The sequence below is a fragment of the Pectinophora gossypiella genome, unplaced genomic scaffold (genome assembly GCF_024362695.1).
Source record: "Pectinophora gossypiella unplaced genomic scaffold, ilPecGoss1.1 Pgos_58, whole genome shotgun sequence".
Lineage (NCBI taxonomy): Eukaryota > Metazoa > Arthropoda > Insecta > Lepidoptera > Gelechiidae > Pectinophora > Pectinophora gossypiella.
In genome coordinates this window covers 55,509-76,938 of record NW_026063268.1, presented here as the reverse complement: position 1 = coordinate 76,938, position 21,430 = coordinate 55,509, and the positions used below count along the sequence as shown (strand labels likewise).

General features: G+C 41.6%; 3 protein-coding genes across 3 annotated transcripts; 2 read left to right on the top strand and 1 right to left on the bottom strand.

Annotated features, from left to right (window-relative positions):
• Nucleotides 1-6,716: 6,716 nt before the first annotated feature.
• On the top strand, nucleotides 6,717-8,343 carry LOC126381496 (uncharacterized). Its single transcript, XM_050030976.1, has 2 exons — nucleotides 6,717-7,082; nucleotides 7,564-8,343. Exons 1-2 carry the CDS (start codon nucleotides 6,981-6,983, stop codon nucleotides 8,341-8,343), a joined length of 882 nt encoding a protein of 293 aa, XP_049886933.1. The 5' UTR covers nucleotides 6,717-6,980.
• A 4,318-nt stretch (nucleotides 8,344-12,661) lies between these two features.
• Nucleotides 12,662-15,215, top strand: LOC126381514 (uncharacterized). Its single transcript, XM_050030998.1, has 2 exons — nucleotides 12,662-14,783; nucleotides 15,139-15,215. Exons 1-2 carry the CDS (start codon nucleotides 12,662-12,664, stop codon nucleotides 15,213-15,215), a joined length of 2,199 nt encoding a protein of 732 aa, XP_049886955.1.
• A 2,299-nt stretch (nucleotides 15,216-17,514) lies between these two features.
• LOC126381508 (adenosine 5'-monophosphoramidase HINT1-like) lies at nucleotides 17,515-21,327 on the bottom strand. The gene is made up of 2 exons (XM_050030996.1): nucleotides 20,929-21,327; nucleotides 17,515-19,047 (listed from the first exon to the last, which is right to left on the bottom strand). The coding sequence occupies exons 1-2, from the start codon at nucleotides 21,256-21,258 to the stop codon at nucleotides 18,886-18,888; spliced, it is 492 nt and encodes a 163-aa protein (XP_049886953.1). The 5' UTR covers nucleotides 21,259-21,327; the 3' UTR covers nucleotides 17,515-18,885.
• Nucleotides 21,328-21,430: the final 103 nt, after the last annotated feature.

The following is a 21,430-nucleotide window of genomic DNA, read 5'->3' as shown; positions in this document are numbered from 1 at the left end:
ATTCGATTCACAATTACACAAGTCCCTAGAAGAGAAGAACATCAATATCGACACCATCAATGCAGTGTCAACCGGTGGGGAAATGGACTCCATCATAGAAGCCTACACCGCAGCCATTCAGGAGGCGTGCGCAAGCGCAATTCCCAGAGTGGGCAAAAGGAGAACAGTGGGTAAACCTCCGTGGTGGACGGAAGAGCTCGACGAGCAGCAGCGAGACGTATTGCGGAAGAAGAGGCGCATACGAAACGCAGCACCCACCAGAATTGAAGCCGTAGTACAAGAGTACAGGGAGGCCAAGGCGTTATACGCCCAAAGCATGCAAGAGGCCCAAACCCAAAGCTGGAAGGAGTTCTGCACCACTTAGGAGAAAGAGAGTATGTGGGACGGAATATACCGAGTTATCAGGAGGACAAAGGGAAGACAAGATGATGTCCTTCTCAGGGGGTCAGACGGCAAGACTTTAAGTCCAAAACAGTCAGCTGACCTTCTTGCCACCACATTCTACCCTGACGACTCGGTATCAACGGACAACACCTACCACACACAACTCAGAGAAAGAGTGGAACAAGCGGAAAGAAGCGAGTTGGGAGAATTGAAGGGCGACGATCCGCTGTTCACGGTGCCTGAAGTGGAGGCTGTGCTTATGGCGCAGAATCCAAAGAAGGCGCCGGGGCCAGACGGGCTCACGTCCGACATATGTGCCAGAGCCATCAGATGCAGGGTGGAGGTGTTCATGGCTTTAGCAAACAAGTGCTTAACCATGTCATACTTCCCCAAGCATTGGAAAAGGGCTCACGTAGTAATCCTAACGAAACCAGGAAAGTCGGACTACACCCATCCGAAGTCCTACCGCCCAATTGGACTCTTGTCCATTTTAGGGAAGACGGTAGAAAAACTCCTGGTAGGAAGACTACAATGGCACCTACTCCCAACCCTTAACCAGCGTCAATACGGCTTCATGCCACAGCGCGGAACCGAGGACGCCCTCTATGACCTACTGAGACATATACGGAATGAGCTTGGGAACAAGAAGTCCGTAATCATAGTCTCGCTGGACATAGAGGGGGCCTTCGACAACGCGTGGTGGCCGGCTCTCAAGGACCAACTTCTAAACAGGCGCTGCCCAAGGAATCTCTACCTGGTGGTGAAATCGTACCTCAAAGACAGGAAGATAGTAGTCAATTATGCAGGGGAAACCAGTGAAAGGGAAACCACCAAAGGATGCGTTCAAGGCTCCGTAGGTGGACCTACCTTCTGGAACATCATACTGGACCCATTGCTTCAAACACTATCGTCAGAGGAGGTTTACTGCCAGGCATTCGCAGACGACGGAGTCCTAGTGTTCTCCGGAAAGTCCATCGCCGGGATGGAGGATACCATCAACCACGTGCTTGACAAGACTGTCACATGGGGGAAACAAAACAAACTGAACTTTGCAGCGCACAAGACCCAAGCAATGCTGCTAACTAAAAAACTTAAGTTCACTCCCCCAATACTCACAATGTCAGGCACCATAATATCATTGGTTGAAGATATCAAACTTCTCGGCCTCACCATTGACCGGAACCTTAACTTCAACAAACACGTCACTAATATATGCCGTAGATCGGCGGAAATATATAAACAGCTGGCGTGTGCGGCGAAGGTCACATGGGGACTAAACGGAGAAATAGTCAGGACAATATACGTCGCAGTCATAGAGCCCATTGTCACCTATGGGGCTAGCGCCTGGGCGGGAGCGACAAAGCTGCAGATGAACAGGACAAAACTCGACGCGCTCCAGAGGGGCTTTGCGCAGAGAGCATGTAAGGCATATAGGACAACGTCCCTAACATCTGTACTTGTCCTATCAGGTTTACTGCCTATAGACCTGCGCATCCAGGAGAATGCCGCCCTGTACGAGGCGAAGAAGGGAATCTCAGCAGACTACCTACCACCAGGCCGTACCCTCGAGAAGAAGGTAAAAGTCCTAGACTTACCACACCCATCGTACCAAATAACAACTGAGTACGAACTTCTAGAGGACATGGAGGAGAGCACCCAGAACTCCTACCAAATTGTTGGGCCCCAGGTTTACACCGACGGCAGCAAAAAGGAGGAGGGGGTAGGGGCAGCACTCACGTGGTGGGAAGGCGGCAGGGAAACTCACCACCAAATCTTCAGCCTAGACCCCGCATGCACGGTGTTCCAGTCGGAACTATATGCACTCCATAAAGCATTACAGAGGGTGAAAGAGAGCAACGAGCCAGTCGTCAACATCCTGAGTGACTCAAGGTCATCTCTAGAGTTGCTGAATGGCCCCAAGCTAATCCACCCACTAGCGAAGAGCATCAAAGAGTGCATAGCGGAAATACGTGCACAAGGGAGACAGGTGCGGCTCTTTTGGCTAAGAGCTCATGTCGGCACAGAAGGGAATGAGAGGGCCGACCAACTAGCCAAGGAAGGCGCGGAAAGGGAAGTGGAGGAGCCAGACTACGCAGAAGTGCCTCTGTCATTTGTGAAGCGAAGGATTAGGGACGAGTCATTGATGAAGTGGCAGGACAGATATGATTCGTCCCAAACGGGGTCCATAACAAAAGCCTTCCTCCCAGATGTACGCTCGGCGTACAAACTGGTTAGAGAAACAAGGCTGACCCCCCTTCAGGTTCAAATGATGACGGGGCACGGAGGGTTCGCGGAGTACTTGCACCGGTTCAAGCTGAAAAGCCATCCGGGCTGCGAGTGTGATCCATTCTTCAGCGAAACAGTCTGGCATCTTCTGTTGGAATGCCCGCGCTTCCTCACACACCGGCATAACCTGGAGTGCAGCACAGACACCAGCCTAACGAGGGAACAAATTCCGGCAATGTTGGAATCAAAATCCCAAAGGAGCAAACTACTGGAGTATATGGAGCTTGTAGCTCGAATAGCGGTCAGCAGGAACAGTACGTTGACCCTAAGCCAACAAGCCACACCTAACACTCCAGTGGACGCACTCAGCATCAACCCTCAAACACAAAACACTCAAACACACACACAAACACAATCACAAACACCAACACACACCAACTTCATACTCACACAACACGGGGAAAAGGGCAAGCCGGGCATCCGAATTCGTGGAGTCGCACTCTTCATGGACGACAACACGGAGAGGATGGGCATCGCCTTCTGCAACGCCCGTGCCAAGAACCGCGTCACTATCTCACCGGGCCTTGGCGCTCTGCTCAACGGCAGCACCTCAAAAATCACCATGAGACGCAAAGTCTACAACGCCTTGCCGGAAGTACTAGTAGAAGGCCAGCGGTGCAGAATAGTGCGAGAGAAAAACAAATCTGTCGCGCTGTTCAGCACCGATGACACTACGGAGTTTAGGCAGGCATGCGAGGTGCTGCTAAGAGTGGGGAGCAGAGGTGCGGAGGGAACCACTCCACCCAAAAAGATCAGCATAGATGCAATGGTCGTGGGGTACGAGAGAGGTGAAACTAGGGACTACATAGGAGCCCTATCAGCCTCCAAGTACCACGAGGTTGTGGTGTACGAGGATCGAGGCCAACACCTCGGTCATCTTATATCGCAGCGTCGAGACCAGGGCACCCCAGCCACTCCGACAGACCACTGGGGACACCCTGTAAGGGATCCCAACATCAGCGGGTCGGAGAGATTGGAGCGAAGGGTGGAGGCGGAGAAGGCGGAGGCACGTCAGAGTGAGGATAGCAGGGATAACCAGAGCAAACTGGCCCAGCTCGTCACAACCCTCACAATGGCATGCAGCCAGAACACCCCAAAAACAGCGAAACCCACACAAATAGCTCGGAGAGCGAGTTCCTTAGAGGCGGCAGTGGAGGAATTTACCACCCCCGAGAAGCGTCCACCAGCCCCGGAGTCCGAAGTGAGAACAAGGGCCGGCATGGGACAGGTATCCCCCCCAACCCTTCTTCCGGCAACCACTCCACAGGAGCACATGCTGAACGCGTTCAGGGAATTCGTAGCGGTTACAAAAGCCACGAGAACGGTAAACCTAAACATTTGCAGCAAAATACTGCAAACTTACCAACGTGGCAATCTGGAGCTGCTGCGAGTTCTACTGGGCGAGGCGGATGCTGCCGTGTACGACAACGGTACTTGCCAAGTTCTACATGGCAAGATGTCCGGGGAGTACATGGCAGCATACTGCAATGGCGTGGGCTTCGTGGAAAGGGAAGAACCGCCAAAGGGAGAGGAAGAGGAGGGAGGGGAGCTACGGTTCAGGACCCCGCCGGGAGAAACCATAGTAGTGGTTGCGAAGTGCACCAAGGTAATGCTGGACGAGAGGATGCTAGAGATGGCCAAAACCATCTCGGGTGACCTCTCTGACGGCAAAGTGCCGGAGCACTGGACCGCACCCACGTTCACCTGGGTGAACGGGGTTCCTGGCTGTGGCAAAACAACGTGGGTCGTTTCTCGGATCGACATCAACGAGGACGTAGTTGTCACAACCACCACGGAAGCCGCCAAGGACCTGAGGGAAAAGCTGGCCCAGCGATTTGGAGAGCAACAAGTCAAACGCCGAGTAAGAACCATGGCGTCACTACTGGTAAACGGAACTCATAAGGGCGAGTCGTGTAAACGCCTCGTAGTGGACGAAGCCCTTATGAACCACTTCGGATCCATAGTGCTTGCAATCCAGATCGTCAAAGCCGACGAAGCCCTCCTAATAGGGGATAACAACCAGCTCCCCTACATAGACAGGAACAACCTCTTCGAGCTACACTACAACAGACCAAACACTGTTACCAACATAACAAAGGAGCTACTGTGCACGTATAGGAATCCCTTGGACGTAGCGTATGCCCTCAGCGAGATCTACGGGGGCATATATTCGGCCAAGCCCACACTCCGGTCTCTGGCGTTGCGTGGATATACTGGTGCGAAGATTCCCAAGTCGGAAAATACCCTTTACTTGGTCCACACCCAGGCTGAAAAGGCTCTCCTTATCAGCCAGGGATTTGGAACAAGCGAAGGCTCGCGCACCCTGACTGTCCACGAATCGCAGGGACTCACATTCAACACCGTGTACATAGTGCGTACCACAGCGACTCCTTCACACATCACAGCCAGTGTCCCCCATGCAGTGGTAGCCATCTCACGTCACACCACCACGTGTGTATACTACACAGATCGCACACAAGACGACGCCACAGCGCGTCTCATCACTCGTGCAGAGATGGCTACCAATAGCAAAATAGCGGACTACAACATCAAAATGGCAACCAAAAACGGAGATGAGCGAGTACGGGATGCAATTATTGCATTCCTGGAACAGCAACCCTCATCTTCGTCTCCTTCCCCCAATCACTAGTGGCAGCCCCGTGGGAGAGTCTCGCGGAGCTGACATTAACCTAAACCACTTAGTAATAAGGAAAACTAACAAAACCATTACGCATGTAAATAGAATTAAGAAAAAAAAAAAAAAATAAAAAAATAAATATATATATATATATATATATATATATATATATATATATATACATATATAAATAATAAACAATAATATTAAAACAATAATATAAAAAAAAAAAAAAATAATAATAATATAAAAAAAAAAAAATTAAAAAAAAAAAAAAAAAAAACGAGCATAGAATTAAGGAATAGATTTAGGAGCAATTAATTAAGTAAACTAACAACTATTGTAAATCAACAAAGGTGCGGACCACTGTGTCTGCAGTCTGTAGTGCAGAGGGGGTTTTAGTGGGCGCGAGTCCCACATAACCCAGTCGTTCGTGCGACTGGGTATGCATAAGGCATCTCCCCCTCTAAAAAAAAAAAAAAAAAAAACCTTGAAAATACTAGCTGTCAGTTTTGAGCATACTTACCTGGTTTTTTCTTTTCCCCCCGGACTCGTGGTCACACCAGATTGTCACACCAGTATGACAAACAGGATTTTTTTTCTTGTTTGTCACACCGCTAACAATACAACACCTTTTATCTTGACTTGTCATTATAAGTAGTGGTGTGTTTATCGGCGTATAAATTAAAATTGATTCTATTTACGAAATTATACTTTATTTAACAGAAACGTGACATGAAATATAAAGGCTTGTGGATATTATCGGGTTCCGAACCGCAAAAGGAAAAGCCGGTACATTCAGTCCTCATTTAATGCCTGATGGCAAATATCGATATATTTTTTATCATAGGAATATTCTCCGCATTCACAATGGTGTGATAAAAGGTGTTGTATTGTTAGCGGTGTGATAAACAATAAATAAAAAACATCCTGGTGTGACCACGAGTCCGGAGGGGTTTTCTTATGCCATGGTTAATACGAAATCTAATATAGATGTGATTTTCGTGTATTGGGAATCGTAGTCCTGATGTTCTGGATAGTGTTCTTGATGGTATTGTGTATGATGGTGGCTCAGATTTAAACAGCAAACGGCTTGGTGTGAAGTAATTATATTTTCTTTAAATTGTTAGACAAAAACAAAAGTTATGGTAAAGCGGACAAGTTACGACATGTTGCGTGCGCGTTCAAAAGTCGCTCTCTATGATGTCAAACAGGGAACGTTCAGAAACTGACATTTTAAAATGAACGTTCGGAAATGAACTAAATAATTTTGTTACATCGTACATATTAACAATTAACTTAACAATAATTAAAATTATTACGATAGGTAAATCGAATATAAAAGAATCTTATGTAAATCAATCGTGAGCGTAATTCGCCACATGATATACCGTAAGGGGTCAGCCCAATCTATCGTGTTAATACCCCCCTGTCGGTTTTTACGACATGTCCGGAAGGGTAAACATCTGAAAGCGTTGTTTTATAGTTGGTCATGAATTACTTAACTGACTTCGCCAAAAATTGCCTAAGCCTTACTTATCAAGGAATTATGACAATCACGTTTTACTAATTGCCAATTTCACTTTCACAATATACTTCAAGTTACAACATAATACATATATTACATTAATTTATTGGCCAATAGTGTTAGGAATGTGAATAACATCACGCTATGTGCGATAAGGGGGTGAATATAGGGCGGCAGGTCAATGGAGCTGGCACATTCGTAAACATGAAAGCATTCGTGATCTTTGGAGTTTTCGCTTTGGCTCAGGTAAGATATAATGGTGCTAATTCCTGTAAACACCATCTAATTTAATTTTAAGTTATATCTGTCATTTTCTTATCCACCGAAAAGAAAAGGGACGGGTAATCGGCAAGCATAAAATTTATGGAACACACGTCAATTTTAAGCACAAATCTAAAACAACCCTATAAAAAAATTGCATTGGCTAATAACCCGATAGAATTAAGTTGACAGCAAACGTCAAACGGTTTGCATACCAGCTAGATACCTTATTGATTCGCCCGGGTTATTCATTCATTTACTCATTCTTCCTAAAATTAAGAGCTTGTCAATCATCCATCCCTTTCCTACTCGGCGGATAAGAAAGTGACAGGTATAAGAATTAGGAGGTGTCTGCAGTAATCAGGGCCATTTGGCTGCCTAAAATCAGTTCCCAGATAGTTAATTCCATGCATTCATATCTTTTAAATAATCACTAACCTTATAATAACATTTTTTTCCCTTCCAGCAAGCCTACTCATCATGCTTATCAGGGCTGCTGCCGCCGCCGCCTCCTGCAGCGCCCTTGTTGCTCCCAGCGCCACCTGCACCCTGCACTTCTCCGCTCGCACCCCTAACTCCAGCGCTGGTCAACTCTTTGTCTGCGTCCATCGGAGCCACTCTACCACCTTTACTGCAGTCCGCTTTGCCGCCAGTTTTAACGTCCGCTTTAGCAGCTGCCGCGCCATTGTTGGCGCCGTGTGAATTACCTTTGGCGCCATTGTCGTTGCCGCCATCTTGTTTACCTGCTCCCGCGCCTGCGCCGTTGATCCTTCCAGGCACACCTTTAGCATTACCCCCAGCGCCGTGTGCCCCTGCGCCGTGTGCCCCTGCGCCGTGTGCCCCTGCGCCGTGTGCCCCTGCGCCGTGTGCCCCTGCGCCGTGTGCCCCCGCGCCGTGTGCCCTTCCACCATTAGCCTTACCCTATGCCTCCGCCCCGTTAACCTTACCGTATGCCCCCGCGCCGTGTGCCCCTGCGCCGTGTGCCCCTGCGCCGTGTGCCCCCGCGCCGTGTGCCCTTCCACCGTTAGCCTTACCCTATGCCTCCGCCCCGTTAACCTTACCGTATGCCCCCGCGCCGTGTGCCCCCGCGCCGTGTGCCCTTCCACCGTTACCCTTACCCCCAGCGTGTGCGCCCGCCCCCGCTCCGCTTGTGCTCCCCGCTACTCCCCTCCCGTACGCGTTACCCCCGCCCGCGCCCCTAACTTGCGCCGCGCCTACCTGCATTCCCGCTACTATCTGTTTCTAATTAAAAAGACATTGACTTTTGGAAAATAAATATTTGAACTTTAGTTTGCGTTTACCATTTCTAACTAAGCCTTTAGTAGTAAGCAGATAAAGAGAAAGGGATAGTCTCCCTCACACTAAGTGATCCCCCCCCCCCCACACACACACACACCCTAGCGTCTTTCAAGCGTCGTCGTCGTGTCAACATCAGCGCGACGTGTACGGTCACGAGCATTAATATTTATACACTTTGGTACCATGTCACATTAACTTTTTTGACAAATTGAACTGTAAGTCTCACTAAATGTCAAATATGTTAGTGCGACAGAGTCCTAAAGTGGGTAACATTATATTCATGTCATGGTCATGACTGTACGCGGCGTCGACGTCGCGTAGCCGCGGCTCCTGTCGCGTACAATCAGTATGAAAATGGATTCCGAAGAAGAAACACTGCTGTTAATATTACTGATCCAAAAATTACGTAACCAAAAAAGAAACAGCGTCGTCAACGTTGGGAACCTCTGTGTAGTGTTACTGTTCAGGAAAGCGATTATTTCGTATTGTATTGTCAAAATATATAAAAAATAATAAAAAACACTTTTATTATTATTTGCGGATGCCAAAACGAATATTTGACGAACTATTACAATTGATACAGAACGATATAACATATCAAGATACCTATAATAGTGGATTGCGTTATGCACTGTACTTGTTCGCAAAAAACGTTGAACTGGCGACGCGTAGACGTCGCGCAGACGCTGGCTCGAAAAACGCTAGTGTGGGGGTTTTCTTGTACTTATTTTTGTATGGAGTGTCCGAAAGAACAGGGCTATTGGGCTCCCCTATAATTTTCTAAATTGAAAATAAAAAACATAAATATTACTACAATTATTTAATAAACCTTTGGTTACAGAATTTAACACAAAATTAAATTCTAAACATAAAGTGATCGACTCAACATACTCCGATTTAGTTTTTAAAAAGTTTAACAAAAACTAGGGAGTAACTGCGTCGCTCCCGCTACCGAACTTAAAATAACTATTACGAGTCATATTATAAATAAAAAATACAAATATCGATTACGGCATTATACTTCTTTTTGTTTGACTGTTCCAAAAATAGGGCTGTCCTCTTTTTGTTTTCCCTAAGGGTTGGCAAAGGGCACTATGCCCATAAAGCCATGTCGTGTGTATTTTTTTTTCTTGATGATGATTAAATTAACGAAATGATAAAAGGTGATAACGAACTCCGGCTGGGGTTCGGACTCCTATTCTGAACCCCAACAACAAATGAATTAACTGAAAATACGCTAAACTTTCGAGCAATGAAGCGGCTTCTTGATACGAAGCGAAAATTGATAGGTACACTTTTTTATTGAATATTGCGATATAAAAATTGCGAATGTTTTCCGAATAACTTAACGCGATCATTAACCACAAAACACCACTTCGTATTAATTATTTAGATTATTCAATGAAGAAAGCAACCATATCGTTCACCTTCCCGCCAAAAAGCCATAGGGCTGTCCGAATTACGATATGTGCAAAAGGGGAGAGAGCTAATTTTAGAACAATCAAATAAAAAAAAAATAAACTTTAAATTCAGGCTTAGGCGTGGTGGAGTATGCTCCATACCCTCTCCGGTTGATTGAGGGGAGGCCTGTGCCTAGCAGTGGGACGTATATAGGCTGTTTATGTTATGTAAATTCAGGTTTCAAATAATAAAATAAATTTGTGTTTCAGCACAATTGTAATATAGAATTTGCTCATTTTAATTTAAAATTGACTCGAATATTCTACGAAAGGTGTAGCTTTTTTCTTATTTGAATTTCACTTGATACAAAGGCTCCTTACAGGAACACTTTTTTTCTTAATTTATTTTTTGGTCCTTGCATTATCCAAAATTGATTTACCTTTCGCAAAATATCTTTTAAACTAAACAAAAAAAAAAACAATGAAATGGCATCTAGTACTACGTAAAACAAATTATTCTTTTAATTTCTTATAATATCTCATTTAGGTATGTAAAAAAACACCACAGTTTACCGTCCCGTTTACTCTTACTATTACAAAAAGCGTGCGATAAAGACAGGACTATTGCAAAAATACCAAAAAATAGTTCAGGAGACAGTAGTGAAAATGTCTTCTTAGTTTTAATGAAAAACAAACTCATCTTTTTTTTTATTAGTTTGCTATATTGTATTTCATTATATAAAATGTTCTATTTTTTGTATGTTCTGACTAGATTTATGTGACTATTGTTAATACGGCTTATTACTGAGATTCTTAGGCTATGCCCTTTTTAACATATACGGTATAAATATAACACTGTAAATTGCTATATCATTTTTTTGCACAATTTAAGATTAATGAAAGACTTTTTTATCTGTCAAGCAGATTTTGTCATTTATTAGAATATTTTTAAAGGAAATTAAAAAAAAAACTTTTTTTTAAACACCTAATTATGTTTTTATTTGTAAAACATCTTATCGAAAGAAAAAAATAGAGTTTATTTCAATTGCCCAGAAAAAAGGCATAGCCATAATTCGAAAAGGACAGATTCTCAACGTGTTTCACTATACTACTAAGATCTTTAAAAATATGTTTTTAGGTTTTTATTGACTAGTTTCAAAATGTATGAAAGGAGATACTTATAACAAACTAATAATAATATTATGAGTTTTAAATTGAGACTCCAATTTTGTACCAAGCGGTATCGAAGAAGATTTTTAGTATAGAAGACAGATTGCCCTTTCTAACCATTATATGGACGATGGGCTGACCTGTCAGCGTACGGCTCATCAGATCTATCTTGTGACTTCATATCAAAAGCTGGAAGTTGTTTTCAGATTGATTGTTGCTCTGCCCGCATCATTAAGAATTATGGACGGGAATTTATAAATATTGTTAGATCTATTTGCTATAAAATTATTAAGATTGATTTTTCTGTAGCAGTCAACAATACAACGCCGAAGGAACTGCACGTGTGGTTTTATTTAAAATCCTAAGCCAATATCAACCTTATTAGAAAGCCATAACAACATAGTGGCCATACCGAGCCGGATTCCAGTGAATAGGCAAAGTGATTAAGAACAATAGCGGACCGCATTCTTGCATCTCGAACATCGGACTTATGTGAATACCTATTTGTGTGAAGTGAATTATTTATTTTCTATATTAGAATATTGAGATTTTTGGACAGTTACTGAAGAAAAACAACTTTGAAATTATTTGAACTTTGTGGCTGATGTTATGACCTACACAGTGATATGAATTACACACATAAGGACTGATAAACAACGATGGAAAAAATCGAACAATTAACTTGTGAATTAGAGGACTTGCACAGTGCTATTACAAGAACGTATGACAACTTTAAGAAATGCCCTAAGGCGCGCATTTCACGTGGTTATTTGGAAATAAAATTACAAAGCTTGGAAGATTATTGGACCCAATTTCGGACTGCGCATACGAAACTAATAATCAATGTTAAAAGAGATCAACGGAAATTACTTCCATATTTCAACGAGGATCGGTATCAGGCCTGTGAAGATATCGCAGTACAAGCAAAAATAGAAATCAAGGACCAACTATTTCTAAAGACAACTGAACGGACAGAAAACAGTAGTGTCGCAAGAGAAACTTCATCATCACCATCACCACAGTCACGAGTTATACTACCTAAAATACAATTACCGACATTTTCTGGTAATTATGAAGAATGGCCCACCTATCAAGATTTGTTTGCGTCTCTCGTGCATCGAAATAGCACAATTAGCGATGCACAAAAGTTACACTATTTAAAGTCAAGTATCACCGGCGAGGCGGAATTATTGTTACGTCATGTGCAAGTAAATGATGCCAATTACACTCAAGCTTGGGACACGCTAGTAAATCGCTACAGTAATAAGCGACTTATTGTTTCATCTTTATTAAAGCGTATGTTCAACCAGAAGAAGATGAGTAATCAGAGTTCTAACCAAATAAAAGCGTTATTAGACACCACTAATGAATGTCTCAATAGTCTTAAAAATGTAAAGGTAGAAACAAACAATTGGGATCCACTTATTATTTTCTTAGTGGTACACAAATTAGATTTCGACACACATAAACAATGGGAAGAACATGTGAGTAATCTAGGAAGTGATGAGTTGCCCACGCTTGAAAATCTCACCAAGTTTTTTGGAATCAAAGTTTAGAACACTTGAACTGATATACCAACCGTCTTCGTCAAAGGATAAAACAGTGAGGTCTTATCACGTGTCTGCTGCTGTTGATAAGAATTGTCCGCTGTGTAACGAGAACCACACCCTTGGTCACTGCAAGGACTTCGGCAAAATGGAGCCAGGAAAACGAGTAGATTATGTCAAGTCGAAGTATATCTGTTTTAACTGCTTATTTCCTGGTCACACAGTGAAGGCGTGTCGACTGCCAACGTCGTGTAGAATTTGTCACAAACGTCACCACTCTCTTCTACATCATTCAAGACCTACAGATACCTCCGGGTCAACACGTGAAAATAGCCAATTACAACCGAAGGTTTTACACTCCAACGTAGTAGAAGACGAAGAAACAAAAGAGGAAGAAATACAACTAACAGTGATGACGTCACAAACACAAGTAAATTCACAGCTCACAACTCACAGTACAACAGTTGCGCTGCTAGCAACTGCCCTGGTGGAAGTAAAGAGTGAAGATGGACACACCACAGTTCTGCGAGCTTTAATAGATCCTGGATCACAAGGATGTTTCATTAGTGAACGAGCTGCTCAAAGTATTAAAGCAAGAAGGTACCCAGCGAAGGGAAGTATCGTAGGTATAGGTGAAGTGAAGACAAGAATAAATCAAGTAGTTCAGATTCAGATAGCATCGAGAAGTGAAGAATTCAACCTTCGTGTGAAGGCTTATGTCATGTCTAAACAGCTGACTACTCAAATACCTACAAAAACAATTTCTACGAGCAACTGGTCTCATTTAAAAGGATTGGTTTTAGCTGATCCACACTTCAATCGTCGAGCAAACATTGACCTTCTTCTTGGTGTCAATGAATATGCACAAATTGTACAAAATGACGTCATCAAAGGCGCACCTGGAATGCCTTGTGCACAGAAGACAACATTAGGTTGGATTTTATTTGGAGAAGCAAATATTCATTCTGAAGGTGAAGAATCGATCATGGTAATGCACCACAAAGTAGAAGTTGAAGATATGCTAAAATCATTGTGGGAAATTGATGTTGATACAGAAAGAAAACTAACAAAGGAAGAAGAATCATGTGAGAAGTTATACAAGGAGACATACAAAAGAAATGAAGAAGGAAGATACGTGGTCAAACTACCTTTCAACACCACAAATCCCCAATCTCCTGACGGAAACACAATGAATGCAGCATTGAAGAGACTAGAAAATTTAGAAAGAAGATTTGAAAGGCAACCTGATTTAAGGAAGAGTTATACTGAGGTGATTGAAGAATATATAAGCCTAAAACATATGGAAGAGGTACCTGAAGATGAAATAGGAAAAAGATCTGTATACTTGCCACACCATGCAGTTGTCCGAACTGATAAGGAGACAACAAAAACTCGTGTTGTCTTTGACGCTTCTTGCAAGGGCACAAATGGCATATCCCTGAACGATGAGTTAATGATAGGACCTGTCCTTCAAGAAGATCTTAGAAGCATTATTATGAGATGGCGGATGCATAAAATTTGTTTCGCTAGCGATATTGAGAAGATGTACCGCATGGTACTAATTAATCAAGAAGATGCCGATTTCCAGAGAGTATTGTGGAGACAGAATACTTCCATTTCTGATGAGGTCAAACATTTTCGACTGCTAACTGTAACGTTTGGCACAGCGTCAGCACCATATCTTGCAGTAAAGACTTTAATACAACTGGCTATTGACGAAGGTGGTAACTTTCCAATTGCTGCAAGAATGATTCACGAAGATTTTTATGTTGACGACCTAATGTCAGGCTGCGATACAGTACTTGAAGCGCTAGAAGCAATCAAACAACTGCAAGATATACTTAAAAAAGGCAAGTTTCGTTTACAAAAATGGTCCTCGAACAGTCCTGAGATTTTACGCTCCATAGAAGAAAGAGATCGATCGTCAAAGGCAAATATAGACATAAAAGTGGACGGTACGATCAAGGCACTAGGCCTATCATGGGACTTAGGATACGACGAGTTTAGATACAACCTAAATTTACAACCTCACACTAATAATGTTACGAAGAGAGAAGTTTTATCTGACTTACAAAAACTGTTCGATCCACTCGGATGGATTGCTCCAGCTATTGTGCAAGCGAAAATATTTGTCCAACGACTATGGCTTGAAGGCTACGGATGGGACAGTCTGATTGAGAATAAACTAAGAACAGAATGGATCGACATACGCGATGACTTAAACAATGTAGGCGAATTGAAAGTTCAAAGATGGCTACAAACATTAACAAGTCAGAAAGAAAACATAAGTATACATGGTTTTAGTGACGCCTCGATGCATGCAATAGCTGCTGTTGTATACTGTCGAGTTGATAATCCAGATGGTGCAGTGAGAACGAACATAATAGCCGCTAGAACCAAGGTCGCACCAGTTAAGACTATTTCACTGCCACGACTCGAACTCTGCGGAGCCGTTTTAGTTTCAAAACTTCTAAAACATGTTTCAAAGGCGATGAGACTGTCTCCTGCCCAAGTACACGCCTACACTGATTCATCAGTCGTACTATCCTGGCTCTTTGGCGAACCTTGTAGATGGAAACAGTTTGTCGCGAACAGAGTGGTCGAAACTTTAGAAAATGTTGGCAGGAGCCAGTGGCATCATGTTCAATCAAAACACAATCCCGCCGATGTTGCATCCAGGGGATGTAAAATCAGAGATCTGAAGAATGATAAACTGTGGTGGTTCGGTCCAACTTGGTTATTAGAGCCGAAAATACAATTCGCAGAGCTGGATATTTTACCTACCGATCTGGAAAAGAGAAAGACAAAGGTTATTAGCATGAAAATAGTTGAAGATGTTACACCACAAGGAACAATTCTGAATTTTGAAAATTATGACAGTTTAGAGGAACTACAAACGGTTATTGTTTTAATAAGAAGATTTCTAAATTTCAAAAGGATGGAAGACAGAGAAAATGCTTTAACAACAGATGAATTAGAAAGGGCTTTAAAGACATGCATTAAAAAGGCTCAGAGAGAAAGTTTTGAAGAAGAGATTGGAGATATATTGAAACACAAAAGGGTAAAAGGTAACAGCTGTCTGAAATCATTGAATCCTTACCTTGACCACGAACAAATCCTCAGGGTAGGCGGTCGATTACGCCATGCAAATATCTGTGAAGGCAGTAAGCATCCTTTCATACTCGATTACAAAGGAGCACTTACCTCGTTGATAATCGCCGACGCTCATCAAAAAACCCTGCATGGTGGATTGCAGCTCATGTTGTGTAAGCTGCGCACTAAATTTTGGATCATAAGAGCTAAGAATGTCGTAAGGAAACACATACACAAGTGTCTAGTCTGTGCCAGAGCTAACGCTAAATCTAGAAGTCAAGTCATGGGAGACCTCCCAGATATGAGAGTGAATCCATCACGCCCTTTTTTATATACTGGAGTCGACTTTGCTGGCCCATACAATGTGCTCATGTCTAAGGGTCGAGGCGCTAAGACAAATAAGGCATACATTGCTTTATTCATATGTATGTGCACCAAAGCACTGCATCTGGAATTGGTCGGAGATCTCACAGCAGAAGCCTTTATTGGAGCTTTTCGACGTTTCGTGTCACGAAGAGGCCGATGTGCTCATATGTGGAGCGATCAGGGTCGCAATTTCGTAGGTGCAAACAAGGACCTAGTTAACGCGTGGAACATGGCCAAGCTGGAATTCAAAGATGATATTGCACAGACATTGGCACGTGACGGCACACAGTGGCATTTTATCCCTCCCTACAGTCCAAATTTTGGCGGGCTATGGGAAGCCGGGGTAAAATCGGTAAAATCTCACCTCAAGAAGATCCTCACTACCAATTTGACATGCGAAGAAATGACAACACTTCTATGCCAAATAGAATCGTGTCTCAACTCGAGACCACTGAGCCCTATAGATGACAAAGATGTAGATAATTTGAATCCATTAACGCCGGCACATTTTCTCATCGGAGAACCTACTATTACGGTACCAGAACCCGATTTGAAGGCTGTAAACACAAATAACTTGTCTCGTTGGCAATACACACAACGTATGTTACAACATTTTTGGCAAAACTGGCAAAATGAATACTTGTCACGCCTACAACAAAGACCCAAGTGGTTAATTAAACATCCTGAATTTGACTTGAGTGACATTGTTTTAATCAAGCAAGATAATTTACCACCTGGAAAATGGCTGTTAGGACGTGTTGTTGCCAAACACCCTGGATCTGATGGCATCACTCGTGTTTACAGCGTAAAGTCTGGCGGCAGTGTTACAAAACGATGTGTCTCAAAATTATGTCCTTTAATTGAAAATAAGAAAATTGACTGAGTGTAACTAGATTATAGTATTATGTAGTATTATGTTTGTGCATGCTAGCATAAAATTTATTTGTATCGAAAATTTAATGATTATAAACAATCTCTTTTGTAAAAAAGGGGTTTATGCCCTTTTTGGTGGGCGGTATATGTTAGATCTATTTGCTATAAAATTATTAAGATTGATTTTTCTGTAGCAGTCAACAATACAACGCCGAAGGAACTGCACGTGTGGTTTTATTTAAAATCCTAAGCCAATATCAACCTTATTAGAAAGCCATAACAACAAATATATTTAATGAAAAATGGGCGCGCCGCTTGTTCAGAGTTAAACATTGGGCTGAAACTGTGGCAATGTACACACACAATTGAAATTTTCTATTAGCCGTGCCGTCGTAGAGGCTTAAAAAGGCCACATCGAAGCAAATTCATTTAAAGCAATACGGCTATTAAACATTAGGTGTATTGCTTCGATGTGGGCTTTTTGACCCTGTTACAAAAATCTTGAAAATACCAAAACGCCACTTTATATTTCGGTAAAGTATGGCAGAGAAGAGTAGGAATTAAAAGATGTTGGTTTTGGAAGCATATGCGTCTTAAGACTTCGTACAAAAACTGGCTGCAATTATCTTCTGATTACTTGTGACTTGCGGATTGCTGACCACTGGGATAATATCTACTTTACTAATACTGTGCTTTCACGCCTAAATCATTGAACTGATTTTGATGAAATTCGACACAGAGATATAGACTAGACCCTGGAAAAGGACATAGCCTAATTTTTATCGCGAAAAAGGGTTGAAAGCGTTGAAATAGCGGATGAAACTTTGTATGGAAGTTCGTCATTGCCAAAGAGATAATGTTTGAGAGAAAACGCCTGACATGTGGGCCTATAGCGAGAGGCGCGAAAAGAGAGAAAACGCCGACCACGCCAGCGGGGGCCGTATCCGAAGCACTCAATGTGCTGATTATGGAAAAATTTAAATTAAAAAGTTAGTTCCCATACCATTTTTCAATTGTTATAAAATTATATCAAACATAATATTTTGAGAAATTGTTTTATAAATCTTATATGTATATACTTTTTTGCACTAAAAGGCACATTAATATCTAAACTCTTAAAACTAATTTGGCCAAATTATTGCACTAAATCTAAAAGGCAATGGCATTTAATACTTAATTACATATTTTTTTTTAATTTTGTACCAGATAAATGATGATTTGAAAATTACAAATTTAGTGAATTTTTTCGTCTGCAAGATTTAATTTATGAAGGTATTTAAAGCATGAAAAACATTACACTTCAACAGATCGAAAATTCTTAAACTTTCCATTCATTATTACGCATTTGTGCAATATATCTTATCAGAAAATCCTTAAAACAATTTTGTGCTTAACACATAATTTATAGGAATTTGATTCTTATCGGCGTTTAAAATGTCTTTAATAGTTTGAGAATAATAAAGCATTAAAAATATGTTAATAGACAAGTTAAATATATCTTTGCTTACACAAAGATATATCACCTGTTGCGGTTCCAAAGTACTTTAATTTTAACGCAAAAAATAAAATGTATACGTACCTACCTACTGTGTTGTGACTTAAAAAACCAGAAAGGTGTTTGAAAATTCAGTGTTTTAGATATCGCGTAGGTAATAGGCACTAATTCATTTGTGTTTGTAATAATTTTGATATCACCATATCAAAATGACTTCAAAAAGCCAGTCTCACTGGAGTGTCCCGTTCGATCATCGGGGCTCTGCATACGTTCTACGGATTCCTACATTAAACCTTCTTTTGATCTTTGGCAAACTGATGACTAAAAGGGCAAACATGTTCGGAATGCAACGGACATGCACGATCCAAATTGGTTTTAGACCTAAAACTTTTCTGTCCAACTGTGTATAAGTTAGTGAATAACTTTTTGAATTAATATAATGTACAATCGCTTGAGAATAACAACATTTCATAAGTGAAGAGTAACTGAAGCCCTCCAAAGATGTAAGAGACTAGCTGATGAAGCCAACGACGCTCAGGTTACCATTAGCCAGGTGGCCATCCCATCTGTCTACCGCCGATAACATGGAGGTGAAGATGGTACACCGACTGAGCGCCGTCTCTACCGTTGTTAATCACCAGACGCCACCCGCTTGGGGCCTTCTGAGCGCCTAGCGAACGAGCCACCAGCATTAGATGGCCGAGGATCTGAAAGGAAAAGGGAATTTGATTATAAAAACATAAAATAGCACCAGTCATATATCCTCGAAGGGGTAGGCGGAGGTGCAGCTATGTTTAACTCTCATGTAATAGAGGGCGAGCCTATTGCCATTAGCCGGGCAAAAATCCAGGAAACCACGTGATATCAATTAACTATGATCCAAACGTGAATTCAAACTCAAAGTCGAATTTGTGGTTTAGATACTGAATTGATACGGGGATTTGAGCTCGTGACACTGTGATTCAAGTCACGCGTTTTTCGAACAGCGTTATCATTCTAAAGTACCAAGCAAATTAGAGATATATCTGTGTTAATGAATAATATATAAACAAACAAAAAGAAAAACAAAGACAAGCAGTCGCTTCTGTAAAAAATCCGCACCTGTCAAATCTTCAGGTTAAGTAAGTGAACCCTGTGAAAAACGGTATAATGTTAGACGATGATCTGTGTCAATGAAAATATGCCAAGAACTAGCGAGAAAAAGTTTGTAAAAGAATATTAAAAAAAATACTCATAAAAATATTATAATAGGAATCGTATTACGAATCTTGTCATGAAACGATTTGTACAACTTTACTAAAAGCAAATGGAATCCCACACCTTGCTGTTATTGCGGACACATTATCGCAGTTTAATCAGTGGTATCAATGTTTATCGCATGCCATTCCTGTTAGTCACGCCGCGTAATTGTGCTCTTATCTGTTGCTTATTAACCAACACCTTTGAAAAGGTTAGATTTCATTCTTTCATTTTTTCAGACAACACATTGGTACCACAAACATACACGCGAGCAATTCCTAATCCTAATAAAAGTCAGAGTCACATGTCATTATCATCATCTACCTAGCATTATCCCGATTTTCACAGGGTCCGCTTACCTAACCTGAAGATTTGACAGTTCCGATTTTTTACAGAAGCGACTGCCTGTCTGACCTTCCAACCCGAAGGGAAAACCAGCCCAATACATATTAGGTCAGTGCATTTCTCGGGAATATGGGTTTCCTCACGATGTTTTCGTGTTTTGGAGGGCACGTTAAGCCGTTAGTCCCGGCTGTTAGCTGTAAAACACCTCGTCTAACCTGCAGTAGAGCCGTGTGGTGTATGGTCCATAGCCCCTCCAGTTGATTGAGGGGAGGGCTGTTTATGATTTATGAGGTAGTTAATGCTATTTGAGACAAACCTACAATAAAGCACGTCAAAAAAAACCCTTTTGAGGAAGTCAAAAGCAAAACCAAAGTCATGAAAAGAATTACAGCCACTTTTGATAATAAGTCCTATCATAAAAATATCACTAATATTTAATAAAACATTATTATTAAAATAGAAATAAAAGTTAATTGGAGGATTGTAGGTATTTGGCCTTGAACTGCAATCTTTAGAAACCAGTTCTAAACAAAACAAGCTAAAACCAATCAACCAATTTTCCAACAATATTATATAATAAATGAGTTGTCGATTTCATTAACGTAGGTACCTACTTTTGGATTCTCATTTTGAAATTATAAATAGAATGGTACATAATAAAAAGAGGTCTAAATAGGTACAAGAAGTGAGCACTAAACACTCTTCAGAAAATTCCTATCTATAAATATATTTCTTTAAGGTTTTTAAAGTAAAAAGTACAAAAAAATTTGGGGTTGGTCGAAACTAAAATATAATTAATTGAATTTGTCTAACACAACTTTTATGCTTGAATAAAATTAATGTCATTGAAAAAAAAAACGAATCTTTACGATAAAAAACCGCAGTAGGTACAATATTTTCGGACCCTAACTCCTGGTCTATGCGACATTCAAAAACATTGTCCCGCCAATTTGATGAACTTTGAATCTAGTTTAAGAATGTACTTTCTAACTTGGTCGGCTTACCTCCTTATCAGAAGCTTCCGCATCTTGCAGACGCGGAATCCTGCGTTTTGGTATCACTAAGAAATGCACGGGAGCCTGAGGATTCACATCATTGAACGCCAAACACATATCATCTTCATAAATAATATCCGCCTTGATTTCTTTCGATATAATCTTGTCGAATATTGTAGGTCCCGGCGCGGCTACGGTTTGCGCCTGCGCGCGACGCACTTCGTCACTATACGGTCTTTTCACAGCAATGGCCGAACCCCGCGACAAATCGTAAATGTTAGTCGGATAAGATTTTTTTAGACGGAATTTTAAAGCACGTTGAAACACTTTGTTAAACATTTTTGAAGAAATCTTACGGCATTCTTGTGAGAACTGCGTCAAAAATTGTTTTTGACTTGACACTTGACAGTGACGTTTTATTTTTTCTTTATTTTTTTTTTTTATTGGAATTTGATGTTGCCACACGAAGATAGGAAAATACTACCAAATATTTATTTTTGACATTTTTTGT

What these genes read in the sequence shown, in the direction of transcription:
- LOC126381496 (XM_050030976.1), top strand. Translation starts at nt 6,981, where the DNA reads ATGTGCGATAAGGGGGTGAATATAGGGCGGCAGGTCAATGGAGCTGGC. An exon ending in GAGTTTTCGCTTTGGCTCAG is followed by an intron (nt 7,083 to 7,563) that starts GTAAGATATAAT and finishes TTTCCCTTCCAG; the next exon opens with CAAGCCTACTCATCATGCTT.
- LOC126381514 (XM_050030998.1), top strand. Translation starts at nt 12,662, where the DNA reads ATGGAGCCAGGAAAACGAGTAGATTATGTCAAGTCGAAGTATATCTGT. An exon ending in ATGGCTACAAACATTAACAA is followed by an intron (nt 14,784 to 15,138) that starts GTCAGAAAGAAA and finishes AAATGTTGGCAG; the next exon opens with GAGCCAGTGGCATCATGTTC.
- LOC126381508 (XM_050030996.1), bottom strand. Translation starts at nt 21,258, where the DNA reads ATGTTTAACAAAGTGTTTCAACGTGCTTTAAAATTCCGTCTAAAAAAA. An exon ending in CGGAAGCTTCTGATAAGGAG is followed by an intron (nt 19,048 to 20,928) that starts GTAAGCCGACCA and finishes TTTTCCTTTCAG; the next exon opens with ATCCTCGGCCATCTAATGCT.